This window comes from Vitis vinifera, chromosome 10 (assembly GCF_030704535.1).
Source record: "Vitis vinifera cultivar Pinot Noir 40024 chromosome 10, ASM3070453v1".
NCBI lineage: Eukaryota > Viridiplantae > Streptophyta > Magnoliopsida > Vitales > Vitaceae > Vitis > Vitis vinifera.
The window spans coordinates 17,559,582-17,577,142 of NC_081814.1; the positions used below are offsets into that span (position 1 = coordinate 17,559,582).

Below are 17,561 nucleotides of genomic sequence, written 5' to 3' on the forward strand. Positions count from 1 at the left end.
AGTTAGTTGTTTTTATAATATTTTATTTTTATTAATCATTAAAAAGTAAAAAAAAAAAGCTAATTTATTATTTTTTTCATTTAAAAAAAGTTAAATATTTTAATTTTATTTATTTAGTAAAAAATAAAAATAAACGTGATATTTATTTATTTAATTATTTCTAAATAAAACTTAAAATTAAATAATATTTAACAGTATTGAGTATTAATTTTTTTATAATATTTTATTTTTAAGTATTAAAAATAAAAAAATAATATATTATTTTTTTTATTTTAAAAAATTTAAATATTTTTTTATTAAATAAAAAATTTATAATAAATTATGAAAAAGTAAAAAATAAATAAGAACTCCCTTTTATAATTTAATTTTGGATATTAGTTTTGGCAGGTTAAAAGGGGCTCAAAATTATTAAAGTAGTTATGAATTTACTAGAATTCTCCTAATGCGGAAAAAGGAAAAAGGGCCCACCCAACCGATAAAAAACTTCCCCTTGAACATTTTTTGAAGTATGTGTTATAAAAACTGAAAAAGCCACAGCCAAGAGCCAGGAGCCAAGAGCCAACCCGTCATATGACTCATATGCCACAACCACAATCTCTGACTCTATCTCTCTCTCTCTCTCTAGGTTTAGTTTTTCTGGGTGGCCCCTTCTCTGTCAAGTTGTGTTGAATATATCAATGGCTTTGTTGTGCTCTTGTCACCATTACGACATCACTTAGTCCATATCCTCTCCAAATAGGCGAAGAGGTCAAGAGTGTCAAATTCAGATCCTTCTATTTCCAACTTTTAGGTGGGAAGAAGGAAGTGGGAAGTGGGAACACCCACTTTTTATTTGAGGATGCGTATCATCTAGAGATTAGAATGACACATCACAGAAGAAGATGAATTCTAGAATGAAGTTGTGTTCCATCTCCTTCTTCCTGCTCCTCTTGTTTCAGAAATCCCTGGCTAAAAATGCTACTCTCGACTCATCTGAAGGTATCCCTTCCTCAACTATCTCTGTTTTCTGCTTTCTCTGCACACACTGTGTATAGAAACATGGATCAATACTACTTGCTTTTGGGGTTGTGGTGGTGTTTGATTCAAACATTACTCTTTCATTTCTTCTGCAATCCCCTGCATCTTTTGCCTTTTGTCTTAATTGAAATTTGTTATGTGGGTATGTGAAATTCAAGTCCCATAATTTTTAGATAGCATGTGAGAACAAGTCTTGTGGAATATTATTGGTATTACGTATTAGTTGTGGAAGAATACTAGAACATCAAATAATGAAAATAATTAACCTATAGTGATATACTAGAGAATCCAATTTAGAATCTCAATTAATTAATTGCATTGTTAAGATGAAGTAATTGTGTTCATAACCAGTGAAGTAATTATTTCAATGAAAAAAAATGTAATATTGCCTCAAAATGATAATATATAGAAATATTATTAGCTTATTTATGTGATATATGGTAAACTAATGGCATATTATTTCATTACTTTATTTTATGAAAAGAGAATACATTTCTAAATTCTAAGTAATAATAATGTAATACTTATTATTGCCTCATAAAAGTATATAATATAGTATTTAAATATCATATTTCTTTTATGTCTTTATTACCTTGGACAAACTTGTTTATAGAACATACTTCTATGTCCTTAATTGATTTTATTGATTGGTTGGGGTCGGATAAGGGGAGGGAGTATTTTTGTTTTCCCTATCCTTTTTGGTGCTATTTGGCTGCCATTGTATACACCGGGTGTACCTTGATGCACCCCTTTTAGTGTTTTTATACAATTTTCACTTACTTATCAAAAAAAAAAAAAAAAAAAAAATCATATATCTTCCGAATAATATTTGGAGAGGATTTCAATTGAGATAATACATCTATGATGTGACATGCTTAAAATATATCACTTGAGGTTAAAAAAGGATTCCTTCTCTTGATGAGAGCTTTTTTCAACTGTCATTTATTACGGTTCCAATCTGTTTTTGAAATTGGGATTGAATATTTCTATACAAGTATATGTGTTGTAATTAAATGAGGTTTTACTCATATATTATTAAAATATAAGAAAAAAATAAGTAATTTTTGTATCAAACAATTCGTTGAGATCCAAACTTTGATTTGAATTTTAAGAAAATGAACTCGAGACATCCACTTAACCAGGGTCTTAATACTATGTTGAGTTACTAACTTTCCTAAAAGCTTAAACTGTTAGAACTTACCTCCATAATTATAACATGTCTAATATCTTAACAAATTCCAATTTATAGCTGAGAAAAAAAAGATGTGGTTTACTTTCTATTTAAATTTTAAAAGATGTAAATATAAAAAGGAATATACAAGTCTAGTTTTTAAAAGAATTTTTAATATGAGTGTATTTAATTTGAAGCTTGACAAAATGAGTTGGGATCTTTATTCACGGGGGTTGTGATTGTTGTGACAGTGGAAGCATTGAATTTTCTGTTCAACAAATGGAACATGACGTCAACAGAATTTTGGAACATGAGTGGGGATCCATGCAGTGGACCTCCTATTAATCAGAGTCAATACGATGATATTTATTATAGACAAGCTATCAAATGTAATTGCACTTACAATGACAACACCACCTGCCATATCACACATCTGTACGTATCCACTCTCCTCTTTCTCTTGGTTTCTGGGTCCCTAATTTCTGTTGTTGTTGTTATTTTATTTTATTTTATTTTATTTTTAATTTTTTTTCTTTTTAAGGATGTGAAATTGAATTTTTATAAAATATAAATGACTGGAAGTTAGTTTGTTGGTACTGATTCAAAAGCTCAAAATTGCCATATTTCATAGATAACGTTAATTTTTGGAAATAATACTCTTCATATATGTTCCACGATCTTTGTATTACTTTGTTGATGAGGAACTGAATGATTGGAGAAAGAAAATTATTTATATTTCTTTTATTTTTTTTCTCACTTTTTTCATCCCCAATCACTAGCTACTCAAGGTGGGGGAAAAAAACAAAAGAAGCAATAGAGGAGATGGAAAAGTATAATGCTTTCATTTTTTCTTACTATTTGATAAATTAGATATATGTTCATGGAAGGTAGAAAAAGGAAGTAAGAATAATTAAAAAAAAATGTTTCTCAATCTCCTGTTACTAAAGGTATAAAAAATTGTGGTGAAAAGGTGTTATATTCATCATTTCTCTTTTAGAATACTTATGAATTTTATGAGAGAGACTGATTATTTTTGTTTATCTTTTTTCTTCTTCTTCTAGTATAGATCTTAGAACTTGTGAGAGGAAGGAAACACAAGAGGAAAAAAAAGACTGGGAGAGGAAAAATTAAAGGAGAGTACTAATAAGTTTGAACTCATTAGATTTTTCTTCACTCTTTTTCCAACTTTATTCACTTAATTAATCAAAGAACGGGTAGTTTAAAGTTGAATAAATATTTTAGAATTTTCCAAATATAAAATTCTTTTAGTACTTTTTGATTGCAACAATATTTCTTTACATGTTTTCCCTTTTGCAATCTTTGAGATTAAAACACTTATAAGAATTGCCTTGTATAAAATTTAGGTCTTTTCAAGCAGTTGAATGAAGCAATTTGTGATGTAAAGCATTTCCATAAAATTTAGAATATTTCTAAAATTTGTTAACCAACATGGCACTAGATCTTGAAGGATTGAAAAATCAAATTATAGTTTTGAGATTGTCTTCTAGTTCTTACCATGATAACATAATATGTAAAATTTGATAACACAGTTCAAAGATGAAAATTGAAAATTTCCATGTTAGATGTGTTTGATATCTTGTTATAAAAATTACTGAAAATAGGAGTAGAAAAATTAAGATAGAGCCTACTAACTTATGATATTGAATTCCTTTCCTTTAAATGCTTTTAAACCCTTAAATTGAGGTTAGGAACTTGCTTCTATTTTATTAACCTTGTAATGAATTTGCCTTTTTCGAAGTTTCTTCAACTACAACTTGAATATTAGAAAAATTCAATGGTGAAATACACTTCTATTTTTAAAATTAAAATTTTGAATTTTTTTTTTCAAAAGATGGTTGTATTTTCACCTTTTTTCTCTAAAATTTGGCAATGATATTTCCTCTTGTTTTAAGAAAAAGTGAAAACATGTAGTGACCAAACACATTTCTTAAAACAAAAGTATATACAACTCAATTTGATGAATCTACTATTTTTTATTTCAACATTATTCTTTTTTTAATCAATTTCAGACTTACGCATCAGACAATATTTGAGAGGATTTCTTTAGTTCACATTAGATGTTAAAATCATTAAAGCAAGTTTTTATAGTTCTTAGTATGTAGTATAGCATTCTAACACAATTGGAAGTCTGTGTAAGGTCCTTAAAAGAATGCACAAACCTTTAGTTGGAAAAAGTTCAAACTGCAAATGTGCACTCTAACTAATTTTGTTGTTTATTACTTTTTCTTCCAGGAAAGTACTAAATTTGAACAAAACAGGATTAATTCCAGAGGAGCTCACAGCACTAACTTTTCTTAGTGATTTGTAAGAATCTTCTCAGTCTTTCTCTGTCTCCATTAAATTTAATGTGTAAAAAAATTGAACAAATTTGCCATTTAAACAGTTGAGGTGGGTCATTTTGGATGTAAAAATGGAATTTTTTAGTTAATTTGTTTTCCTGAACTTTTTGCAGGAGGCTTAATAAAAATTACTTCACTGGGCCTTTGCCTTTATTTATTGCAAATTTATCTCAAATGCAGTTCATGTAAGTATTCTTACTCAATTGTTGATATTTGGCAGCACCCAACGCTCTTTTAATTTTCTTTTCATATTATAGAATATACCGTTAATTAGAAAAAAGGGAAACTTGGCCCCCCAGGTCCCCCCAGTTCTTTAACCAGAAAAAAATTTGTCATCCATAGTTCAGTTGGGAGCAAAAGAAGTGGATTGCTTAACGATAATAGTTGAAAACTTTGGTATTTTCTATTGACACTGAAACATCTAATGGAGTTCTGTTAGACACCAAGTATTTTCACCATTTTTTCTTACAAAGCTAGTGTGTCATTTCTTCTAATCTTTTATGACCTGTTAGTTTCAATCTCTTTTTCTTATTCCACAATGGCTATTACTTCTGCTTGTTTTCATAATTGTTTCATACTATTAGTTTAGACCTACCAAAGAGCCCAGTTCTTACTGTAGAAGCCTGCAATTTATTTCATATGAAACATCATCTTATTAATGCAACCTTTTCTTCCTGTGGTTGTTCATAAGTTTTTAACATGGAGACGTCATCACTTGGTGCAATTTATAAAATCTTGATAGAGAATCCAATGGTTAAATGTGAGGACCTCTAAAAACAAAATCACAACTTTGCCCTTTTTGGGGAGGACCTTTTGTTAAATCATAAGTTCTGTAAGTTCTTTCTTGAAAAAACCATCATTTCCAGTATATAACAAATCATTCAGAAGGTTCAACTATTCACCAAAACAATAGACTCTGCATTTCTGACTACACCTACACAAGATCTTGTAGAACCTTTTTTTTCCTGATAAATAATTTCATTTTAGCCATGAGTTGCTTTAGATCAAAGAATTGTTTCCTTTAATTTGTAGTGAGAGAATATGTAACTTAAATAGCAACCAATTAATAGGAAGATATTATTGACTTTGCTGGCAGCTCATGTTTAGACTAGGTCCCAGAAACTTACCTTGCCTTCAAAGAAGCCTTATCCTCAAGATGAAACCATTGAAAGTTCTGTGATACCAGTTAGCAAGGCATGAGAAGACTTGAAAGTTTGAATCCATTGAAGTGGAATTGATTGATTTTCTTTATTTTCTTCAACTAGTAGGAAGGTTAGGTCAATTAGGGTTGCAATTAGTAGATACATAGTGAACATAAAATAACTCCACTGAGCCCATGTGATGGGGATGATTGCTTTCCGGATTTCATGAAACATGCTGCATTGTTCTATGCTTTTCCTATCTGTGGTGATGGGTCCATTTTCCTCAGTCATCCTACTTTGTAGATGCATCTTAAATGATTAATGGAAATAATTCAATTTCAAGGTGACATAAAAAAGTACTTTTGGAAATAATTCAGCTTCAATTTATTGAATGAGCTACTAAGCCTTTTATAAGTATAGGTATTTTCACACCAAAATGACCACAAGTCTGATTTGAAACACTCTAATTGTTAATGTTTCTGGCCCACCTTTTTTCTTGGTGATGTGAAATATGTCCAGTGAACTCATCAAAGCTTTGTCCATGGGTAAAGAATCCTTTGGAATAAAGTAACAAATGAAATTTTCCATTTATGCAGTTAAGGTCTTAGGAGATGACCTCATGATTCTAGAATGGCCCTAAGGGATGCCCTCATGATTCTAGAATGGCCTACTTAACCTAATGTGCAGTTGAGGAAGCTCCTTCTATGTTTTACGGTCTTTTTTTCAAATATTGCTATTTCCATGATTTGAAATCAAAAGGGAGCCTTTGAAACTGTTAAGAGCCTAGCCAAGTTATCCAGAAACCTACTTCACTCACTCCTGTTTATATTTTGACCTAAGAACACAAAAATAAGTTATACACATATATGTACATTATCCTCATAGTGAAATACAAATGCTATTTTGCGAATATTGTCAGTCCATATGAAAAGAATCTTTTTGTATTGTTTTTGTTATGTACATGTTAAACATATCAACACATGGATCTACACATTTTATGAACATGGTTTCTATCAACATTTCAATCCTTTTCCTTTTTATATGATATTTAATTATAGCTCCTGTATTTTTCACAATTTTGTGATTCTTTAGTAACTAATTAACTTTAAATATAATGTCTTCTAATATTTCTTTCTTTGTGCTCTGAATGCCTTATGTTGTCTTTATCTGAATAGTGATGTTGGCCACAATGCATTATCTGGGACCATTCCTAAGGAGCTTGGAAATCTTAAAGAACTACAAATGTTGTAAGTCCTTGCAATGAAAACTCATTTGTTCTGTCTTTGTGCAAATGAAAGAACTACTAGAAGATTTATCTCTTAGAAAATGAACTTATAAAACTAGAAGTTTGGCTAATGCCTCAAGAGTTCTGATTAGCATTGATCAAGTAGGATCTACCCAAATGGAACTTATGTGTATTAAACTATTCAAGTGAGTGTGTGCAACACATCTATTTGTTTGGGGTGTGAAACAAGTAGAGAACTCTTAGAGAAAAGTAAACCTTTAACTCATTTGGTATGGCCAGTTGAGAAGATTGATGGTGGAGAATATGTGAAACAAGTTTCAAAGCTTTTTTTCCTTAAGCACCAACTTAGGCCTTAGATAAAACCTATATCTCTTCCTGTATTTTTTGTCTTCATTATTTTCTTCTCTCATTATTTGTCACCCTCAACTGCCACAAAGAAAAATAAAAGGCCAGCTGAAAAAATTGTTTCTCTTCTGATAAAGTTTTCTAGCTTGTATAGGATTTACTAAATGCTTTTAATTTACTATATGATGAAGTGCATGCATTGCATACTTGCATGTGGAAAACATTGCAGTACTGGTGTGAGTTTGAAATTTAACGTCGAGGTGGTAATGGCACCAGTGCTGTTGCCCTGAAGGTGGTGGTGTGAAATGAGAGAAGGGAATTATTATGTGGCAGTGACAGGATCAAGTTGGTGGTAGTGCCATTTTTGAGATTTATCAAGTAATTATATTTAGATTACTATTGATTAAACCCTTAGCTGGAGAAGAAATGAGAAATGGACTCTCATTCCTATTTTTCTCCTTCTTTGCTTGCCTGTTGGGTGGTTAGACAGAGAGGCAATCGCTTTTGGTTGGAATCAGTTGCTTTAGCCAAGCAAGTAGAAATTTGGCATATACATCAGCGTGTGTTGGAATGTATACAAACTAATATGATCATCATTTCCAAGTTCATTTTGAAGCAAAATGGATGTCATCATAATAATTCCAAAGGGGCACTGGGTTTATTCCATTTGTTTAGGTTTACTGTATAAATACTCTGTTCATAGAGAATTTACTTTTTGATACATTAATGAAATATCTTCTAAATTTTGCATAAATAGTTTGAGTGCCCTTCATATATTTGGCTTGAATCACTGATAATCCTTCCATTCCATGTGGAAGCTATATTCTTTGTAGTGGGTAGTTTGCTTATTAGAAATGGTGCTCAACTCATTCTTGTCACATTGTCAATGATTATTGAATATGTGCTCATGATAAGTAGTAGTGATGAACCGTAACAGATGTTGAGCAAATATAATTAAACAGATTAACCTTTCTGTTAAACAGATGAACCCTTCTGACCAACATCCATAAGAAAACTAAAAATCATGTTCTGTTTATGATAATCTTGAAGATCTCTCTCTCTCTCTCCCCCCCCCCTCCCTCTCCCTCTCTCCTTTAGAGATGAGACTAAAATATAGATGCATTATTAAGTTTAAAAGGAGACTTGTTAGAAACAGTTAAAATAATATATATTTTTTAATAAAATGAATGGTACACCTAGTTAACATATAACTTGCAAATCCTATTTTGATCCTGATGATTTTGGGGTAAATGCCTTTTGATTTATTCCATGCAGGGCTATTGGTTCAAATAACTTCTCTGGAACTCTCCCTCCAGAACTTGGAAATCTACCCAAACTTGAGCTGATGCAAGTTTTCTTTCTTTCTTTCTTTCTTTTTATCTTTTTAATAATTTTTGTGTTTGCATTTGTGTGCTTGTGTTATAGCAGTAGATTATTTAACTTTACTGTGCTTGCAAGTTAAAGAAAGTAAGTTTGTCAATTCAACAGTTTCATAGACAGCAGTGGAGTGGGTGGTGAGATCCCCTCAACGTTTGTTAAACTTAAAAACATGCGAGAAATGTAAGAAATCAGTAATGACACTTTATATTTATTTAAGCATTATTCTTCTTTACTGATGAATTTTGTGTTTCCCTTGCTTAGTACAATTCTCCCCTTTCTTTCAGGTTTTTATCAGACACTCCACTCACAGGAAAGATACCAGACTTCATAGGGAACTGGACAAAGCTCAAACGACTGTAAGTTAAAAGAAAACAAAATGGGCTTTACCTTAAAAAGCAGGCTTGTTTTAGATGATAAGTCATATTTTATCATTGTCCTCTATAGAGTTTATCATATTCTCAAACAATTATGCCTAGTAGAGATATGATTTTTAAATGGTAACTTTCTCAAATGCACTTGTAGGAGAATTCAAGGGAACTCTTTTGAAGGTCCAATACCATCCACTTTCTCTCAATTGATCTCAATGGAATCTCTGTGAGTTTTCTTCATATAGTCATTTCAAAATTCTTAATTTGGATCTCTCTCTCTCTCTCTCTCTCTCTCTCTCTATATATATATATATATATATATATATATATGTATGTATGTATGTATGTATGTATGTATACACATATATGTATACATATATATGTCAGTACATGTATATGTGCATGCATGTATAGCTTGTTTGACTAATGTTTATGAATAATTATGTAGGAGAATAAGTGATCTTGCCAATGTGAGCTCATCTCTTGATTTCATCAAGGATATGAAGAATTTAACAGACTTGTAAGCAGTCCTCTGTTCCTTACAGATGTGTTGAGCTTCTTCAAATATGTTCATTAATTGACTTAAGTCCATCCTGATATTCTTGCTTAGAGTTCTAAGGAATGCATTGCTCTCTGGTGGTATTCCATCTGATATTGAAGAATACCGCAGTTTAGAAACACTGTAAGTTCTTTTTGCACATTTAACACTGAAATGCCAACATAAATTAACCTAATTTTCTTTTATTTTATCTATTTCTTTGTTCTTTTATTTATTTTTGCAGGGATTTGAGTTTCAACAACTTAACAGGAGGAATTCCAAATGCTTTGTTCAACATGAACAATCTCACTGCCTTGTAAGGATCAAATAAGCCCTTTCCTCTTTTTCTTGAAGATCTTTCCTATGCTACTAACCAACATCATTTTCTGGTTTCTCTTCTACTATTATTTCAATGTTCAGGTTTCTTGGAAACAATAGCTTCTATGGTTCTCTTCCTGACAAAAAAAGTGATAAGCTTCAAACCATGTAAACTCTTGTCCTATTTGGATTGATCTATTGGGATTTTATGGCCAGTACTTTCACAGTTAACAAAAAATTTCTTTGCATTTGTGTTTTTATGTGTCTGTGTGTATGTATGCATGCCCATGCCCTCCAATCACCCCATCCAAATCTCCCGTCCTCCTCACCATCCCATCCAACCTTCTTTTTGTTCTTTAATGGGTTAAATCTGGAATTACTATTTTTTTTTCCAAAAAGATTTGGAGAAAGAAACTGATGCTGTTACCATTGGATGTTGAAATTTATTCTCAAGAATGCCTTAGATAGAACTTCTAACCTTTCTGGCTTTGTTAAAAAATATGAACTGATGCAGTTTTCATTGGGCCAAACTTTCTAACTTGTCCACAGCATGTTGTAATCATCCATTTTGCAGAAGTTATACAATCTTGTCAGATTTCTTTAATATCATGGTTTTATTGTGTATTGTGTACCTGCTAACTGTTAATATGTTTTTGCATGCAGAGATTTGTCATACAATGAGATATCAGGAGGTTTTCCTACATGGATTGATCCAACTTTACAATTGTATGCCCCTTGAGTCATGATTCATGCTTTATTTCATCTTAATTTTCTAGTTCATACACATTGCTCCGAGTAGCTTAAATAGAGCCCTGTTTCTTTTCATTTTTTTTTCAACATGTACTGGACCAAAAATTTTGGATGAAGAAAATCTCCAATTTCCATTTCAGATACTTTGCATTAATTGATTTTTTTGGTGGTTTAATGTTTGAGAAGTATCTGTTGATACCTTTTGCATCTTCTTCTTGTTCTTATATTTGTTGTGTAGGTTCTTGATGTTGTAATAATCGTTATTTTCTGATTGGACCTCACAATCTCCTAATAGGAGCTAAGGAGCTGGCCCTGAGGCAGAAATTTTTGAGTGTCTTATAATTATTTTTGCCATTGGTTCAGGAATTAAAAACATTCTTAGAGCATGATTAGGAAAGATGAAGATTGCAGTTCAAAGCATAGAGATTGAGTATTTTTATGATAGGACTTCACCATTGATAGTGGCTTCGATCTCCTCTTAGACTGAGAAAGTTTCTTAAATCCCTTTCGCTATTAAATCCCTTATTGAATAAAAAAAAATAATAATTATGCAATTCCCAGTTTTATTGGCAAACTTAAATTTAAGATTTGAATTTCAAATCTTGTCCTTGATGACGATGGATTCTTTTGACCATTTTTCATTTGATTTTTTGAAAAGTTTTGACCTACCTAGCAAGTAAATTTTATTTTATCATTTCTCTTCATTTTGGATTCATCGGTGTGTAAACTTATATCCAAAAACAGTTTAGGCATTGACACTTCCCTTATGTTTCTTTTTCTTTAATCCTGCCATTTTTTTATATCAAACACTAATGCTCCTGCCTGTTTCATGTGTTGACTTCTCTCATTTTTCTTTCCATAAATTTTATGCAGGAATTTAGTGGCTAATAACTTTGTATTTGACAACACAAACAACAGGTAAGTAGTAGTAGTTCTAATCTATTTAAAAGCAAGCCATTCACAGGAGCTAGCATAAAAAAGAAGCAAAGTGGTTTTGCTTGCTGTGGAATGCATTCCCCATGAGATGTACAGTATTCATTAATTTGTGCTTGCAGTATTTTTGAAGGACTGAACTGTCTTCAGAGGAACTTTCCATGCAACACTCCACGCTGTAAGCCACTTTATTCTATTACAAATTTCTTTTTTTATCCTTTATTTGTTCATTTAATTCAAGTCCTTATAAACAAAAAGAGATACTATAAAAGGTTAATTTCACTCACCTCCTCTGAGGTTTTGGCTAGACATACTTAATCTCCATTGTTTTGAAATTTCATCAAATACCTTCTCTAACCTTTTTTTTTTTTTTTGTTATTTTCACTCGATTACCCTTTAATTTAAAATAAGGAAGGCATTTGACAAAATTTTAAACCAATGGGGGCTAGTTGTATTTAGCCAAAACTTCAAGGGAAGTAAGTGAAATTAACCCATACCACAAAAGCCAACTTCCAGTGTTACTGATATGGTTCAACAATTGTGGCATTAATTTGAATAGAAATACAAAACATCATTAGGAATCTTAGCATGCTAACCATTATCTAATAACTTTAGTATGAAATTTTGATGTTAGAATTTTAATTGATTATGCTTTTATTAGTTTTCCAACTCTACCACCCTGGCACCTGCCACTGCTGCATGTACTTACAAGAAATTATTGTAGCAGCACAATAGGAAAAAGAAAAGAGGTGGAGCTTTTACCTTCCTAAATTGCTTTTCTTAAATAATGTCTACTTGGTATTGAACTCATTGGTGCTATCAAATTTACCACAAAAGCTTTCTACCCAAATAGATTTTTCTATAATTGTGATCAAGTTCATTTTTACAGTGATGATAGGATTGCTGAATAGCTTCTCATATTTGCTTTCTGAACAGTGGGGTAAAAAATTATGGTAAAACTATTTTTTTGCCTAATTGAATTTCCTAAAATGTTGTCAACTCTAAACCAATGCTATAATTTTCAAATAGTTCCCCCATTTGCTTTTCAAAAGACATGAAGGATAAATCTCTAGGCTCTCCCTCCCCACCCCCCAAAAAAAAAAGAAAAAAAAAATGGTAACATATGCATTACAGGATAGGGAGTTCAGCTAATTGACGAACTTATTAGCCCTATTATAATTCTGTTTATAGTTTTAGGACTAAGTCAAATGTAATAGTTTGATGTATATCAAGTGGCTCTCATTTAGCATCCCTGTCAAATTAGAATACTGTAAGCTAGGTTTTAATTTTCATAACAATTTTCTTGTGATTGTTCAATGTTGGTGTGAAAATGTGCAAGCAGACCGGAAGGAAAGAGTTGATGTCAATGCAATAGACCTAGTATCAAGACTTTCTTTCACCTTTGTTATGCACTGAAAAAGCAAACACTGAGTACTTTTTGAATTGAAATTTGTCCAATAGAGGGTGTTATCCTTATGGTAACAATGCACCACCAATGAAAAAGCAATAATTAAGAGAGAAAATAGGACAGTTTTCGAAGAGGGTGGTAATTGGGAAGAGTGGAGTCTTGATAGCGTTTAAGATGCAATAATGTTGCTGCTTTCATCTTCTTCAGTGAATAAGTGTCTTGTTTATTTATGAACCAGTGAGACTAATTTTAGTTACATTGATTGATCATAAATACTAAATTGTCCTTTTTCACTCACCAAATGTTAGTAATTCTTCCTTTCCTTGCCAATATATCACCACTTCAGTTAAATAAAAGATGTTCCCACATTGACTAATGCTTTATATGACAGATACCAATGTCTCAATCAAGTGTGGTGGACAAGAGGTGACAACGCCTGATGGCATGGTATATGAGTCTGATAATTCAATTCTTGGCACTGCATCAACATCATATTATGTAAGCAGATCAGAGAAATGGGCTGTTAGCAATGTGGGTCTGTATGTTGACAGAATTGCAAATACCTCATCACTAGTTAATGGCACTGACACCCCAGAGCTTTTCAAAACTTCAAGGATATCACCGGGTTCACTTAGATACTATGGCCTGGGTCTCAAGAATGGACCTTATGTTGTAAGTTTGCAATTCGCAGAAATGTTACTTAAGGATCCGAGCACACGAACTTGGGAGAGTACAGGAAGGCGTGTTTTTGATATATATATTCAGGTAATAGTTGTACATCATAAAACTTACCATCCTCATTTGATAATCACTGTACCTACCTTGTATGAGATTTCCACTGTTTTAGTTTCATTTGATTATTTTTACAACAAAAGAAGATCCATCTTAGCCTGTCTTCATTTGTCCTACAGGGAGCACTTAAAGAGAAGGACTTTGACATATCAAAAGAGGCAGGTGGGGTCCAGAGAGCAATTGTGAAAAAATTCAATACTACTGTGTCGAAGAACTATCTTGAAATTCATCTGCTTTGGGCTGGTAAGGGTACTTGCTGCATCCCATTTGAAGGTTATTATGGACCATCCATTTCGGCTCTCAGTGTTGTTTCAGGTATCGCACTTGAACAATAGACTGTAATTTTCATTGAATATGAGAAATATCACCAACTGACCAATGTTTGCTAATTTATTTTGCTTAGCTTTGGAAAGAATGCCACCTCCTCCATCAGAGACAAGCAACACTGGGTTAATTGCTGGCATTGCAGTCACTGCTGGTATTCTATGCTTTATACTCGTATGTGCAGTTTTTTACATCAAAAGGAGAGGGTCTAATTCCAATGAAGAGATAGGTATAATATAATTGCTTGATGATATTTCTATCTTCCTGATGTTTGAAACAAATATGTGCTTAAAAGGGAATATTAAGGCCTTCTGCACTCTGGAATTATACTCCTTGAAAATGTGAGAAAATGGCTTCCTTTATTATTTTTGGGATGACACTTTCTAATAAATAGGATGAACATGATAATATTAATCTATCTCACTCTATATCTAAATCCTTTGATAATTATTAGCCTATGATATTAGAAAAGATTGGCAATGAAGTTTCCATGGTATCCTATGCTAGAATTCATATGGTTATCAATTATCTTATATGAATTTGCAGAGCTTCTTGAAATAGGCCCCATATCGAACACCTTTAGTTATGCGGAGTTGCGAACTGCAACAGAAAACTTCAATCCTACAAATAAGCTAGGGGAGGGTGGATTTGGAGCTGTTTTCAAGGTAAATTGAATTTTACATTTTGATAATGTAATTCATGAATACATTCCCTTTGCATGGTACTGAGAAAGTTGAACGATTCTGATTTTAGGATTTGCCAAAAATAGCACGCAAAAGTTTCATATACTGATTCCTGATATTTTACAGGGCACTCTTCTTGATGGGAGGGTAGTAGCTGTGAAGGATCTTATGGTAGCATCTCAACAAGGGAAGAGTCAATTTATAGCAGAGATTGCTACCATATCTGCAGTGCAGCATCGCAACCTCGTGAAGTTGCATGGATTCTGCATCAAAGAAAATAAACGGCTCCTAGTTTATGAGTATCTTGAAAACAAGAGCCTCGATCGTGCTCTCTTTGGTATGAAGATAACTACTTCCATTTTACACTGCTATGAACCTTTGAAAAAATTTCTCCACCGTATTTTAATGTCTCCATTTATAACTGAGTCTTTTTTGCTACATCTGGTAGTTGCAACAAATATTAGACAGGAAGAAAAGTTAACTCTGGATTTTATAAATTTCTTTATTTGAGCCTGAAGAGTATAGTAACCTTGACTGAGCTGAGCCTAATATCATAGTTGGTCTTGAGGTGAATTTTTAGATGAGAGGAAACCAAAAGAACAAGCAAACAAATTAATAATAAGATTCAAATATTTTTGCATTTGTAAAACATGCTCTTCTTTGCAACCAAAGGAAAAATGCGTGTTGAGAAAAGAAAGGTAAGCATAATGTATATTACCTGATTTGACCTGGTGTGATTTACGACTTTCATCAATATTATTAAATTGTTGAATTATTTGCATTATTGTCATGTTGTTCAACATCATTCTGAAAATGATTACATGCACTTAATATTTTGAAATTTCTATTTTGTCAATGTAACTCAACTTGGATCTTGAGTTTTCTTCCTAACTCGATAATTTCTTCCCAACGTTTGCAAATTATTCTCTTCTAGAAATGGTTTTGAACTCTGAAGTTGTCAGTCAGGTTTGTGACTCATTTCAAGAATTTGACTAAATGGGTAGCATTATTTGCAGGGAAAAGTGATTTACATCTTGATTGGCCAACCCGCTTTAATATATGTTTGGGAACAGCGAGAGGGTTAGCTTATCTTCATGAGGAATCAAGGGCAAGAATTGTACACCGGGATGTCAAGGCCAGCAATATTTTGCTTGATGCAGAACTCTGCCCCAAGATATCAGATTTTGGATTGGCAAAGCTGTATGATGACAAGAAAACCCACATCAGTACCCGGGTTGCAGGCACCATGTAAGCAAACTCCTTTGACTGTTTCCTCGAATCTATTCTAATGTTAATTTTTTATACCATAATAGTCTAACATCATTAATGAAATTAAAAATAAAAATAGAGTGTTTGATTTTACATATAAGTTTGAGGATGGTGGACCAATTAATTTCTTCATATTTTACTTTGATTAATGTCAAATCTAATATCATATAAGAGGAAGTATCAAAGAAATGAATTCCTCTTGATATCTGATAGTATAAAATTTGAATTCAGTTCCTATTTTGGGAATTTCTTTGAATTTTTAGGCCTTATTGTTGAATTTGTACCTATAATAACATATCTTAATCTAATTGACCTCCACTAAGCGAATTTTATGTAAAATTCCAGTGGCTATCTGGCACCAGAGTATGCAATGCGCGGGCATCTGACAGAGAAGGCTGATGTTTTTGGATTTGGTGTAGTGGCTCTAGAGATCCTCAGCGGGAGACCAAACTCCGACAACAGCTTGGATGCAAGAAAGATGTATCTTCTTGAATGGGTATATAAAAATGGTGTTTCGTTTTCTTCTCTTCTTTTCCAAAATACCATTGCCAAATTAACCTATTCTTTCTCTGTGGTTATCTACTGTTTTTAGGCATGGACTTTACACGAAAACAACCAAAGTATGGATTTAGTTGATCCAACATTAACAGAATTTGATGAAAATGAAGTCAGTCGAGTCGTAAGAGTGGCTCTCTTGTGCACCCAGGGATCACCAATGTTGCGGCCAGCCATGTCACGGGTCGTGGCAATGCTTGCTGGAGGCGTTGAAATAAGTGCAGTTACATCAAAACCCAGTTATTTAACAGATTGGGATTTCAATGATATTACAAGCAGCTTTTTGAGCGAAAATACTCGAACATCTACTGCTTCAACAAGTATGACTGACCAACTGCCTTCCCCTATATATCACACTGAACCGATGCTCCTTGGAGTCATTGGAGAAGGGAGGTAATGCATTTTTGTCCATGCTGTAATATTGTATCATTGTCATTGGGAGCACCATTTGTCTTGTGTTGTTCTCTCCTAAGTCATGAATTTTCTCCCGGAAATTCCTAGTTCCTGCATCGGTATCGTATGTATATAGAAAGAGATTTCAGAATGAGTATGAAGCATTTTCAGGCTTCAGACGACTAGGAGGTTTTAATTTTTGGCAAGTTACTTCTATGATATTAATCTGGGAGAACAAACTGAACACCATTTTTACTCATATTTATGTTTATGCTGATTTCATGTTAGAAAAAATACAAAGATTTTCTCTCCAAATTTTGTGCTATGATTTCGTTTGAAAGAAGGAAATCTGTAGATGCTTAAACTCACCGTGTAAACTTGAAAATAACGAGGAGAATAAGACGAAATATGTGTTTTAGTATTATGATTTTCTCAATAAAAATAATTGGTAAATTACACATCAAACTACATGGCTTGGAGCTTCATATACCACTTTCAACTCTTGAACTCACTTGGTTTTCGATTCGTATATATCCTCTTGCACGTGTAGCATGTCCATAACCTCATTG

At 32.5% G+C, this 17,561-nt stretch overlaps 1 protein-coding gene across 1 annotated transcript; it reads left to right on the forward strand.

Moving 5' to 3' along the window:
* Positions 1-583: 583 nt before the first annotated feature.
* Positions 584-17,307, forward strand: LOC100256326 (probable LRR receptor-like serine/threonine-protein kinase At1g56140). The gene is made up of 24 exons (XM_003633007.4): positions 584-978; positions 2,440-2,623; positions 4,442-4,513; positions 4,662-4,733; positions 6,866-6,937; positions 8,557-8,628; positions 8,770-8,841; positions 8,946-9,017; positions 9,184-9,255; positions 9,478-9,549; positions 9,640-9,711; positions 9,812-9,883; positions 9,988-10,053; positions 10,549-10,611; positions 11,509-11,553; positions 11,691-11,746; positions 13,368-13,741; positions 13,888-14,083; positions 14,172-14,321; positions 14,639-14,757; positions 14,902-15,112; positions 15,792-16,023; positions 16,390-16,540; positions 16,637-17,307. Exons 1-24 carry the CDS (start codon positions 882-884, stop codon positions 16,994-16,996), a joined length of 3,024 nt encoding a protein of 1,007 aa, XP_003633055.2. The 5' UTR covers positions 584-881; the 3' UTR covers positions 16,997-17,307.
* Positions 17,308-17,561: the final 254 nt, after the last annotated feature.

What these genes read in the sequence shown, in the direction of transcription:
- LOC100256326 (XM_003633007.4), top strand. Translation starts at nt 882, where the DNA reads ATGAATTCTAGAATGAAGTTGTGTTCCATCTCCTTCTTCCTGCTCCTC. An exon ending in TCCATGCAACACTCCACGCT is followed by an intron (nt 11,747 to 13,367) that starts GTAAGCCACTTT and finishes TTTATATGACAG; the next exon opens with ATACCAATGTCTCAATCAAG. An exon ending in CCTCGATCGTGCTCTCTTTG is followed by an intron (nt 15,113 to 15,791) that starts GTATGAAGATAA and finishes CATTATTTGCAG; the next exon opens with GGAAAAGTGATTTACATCTT.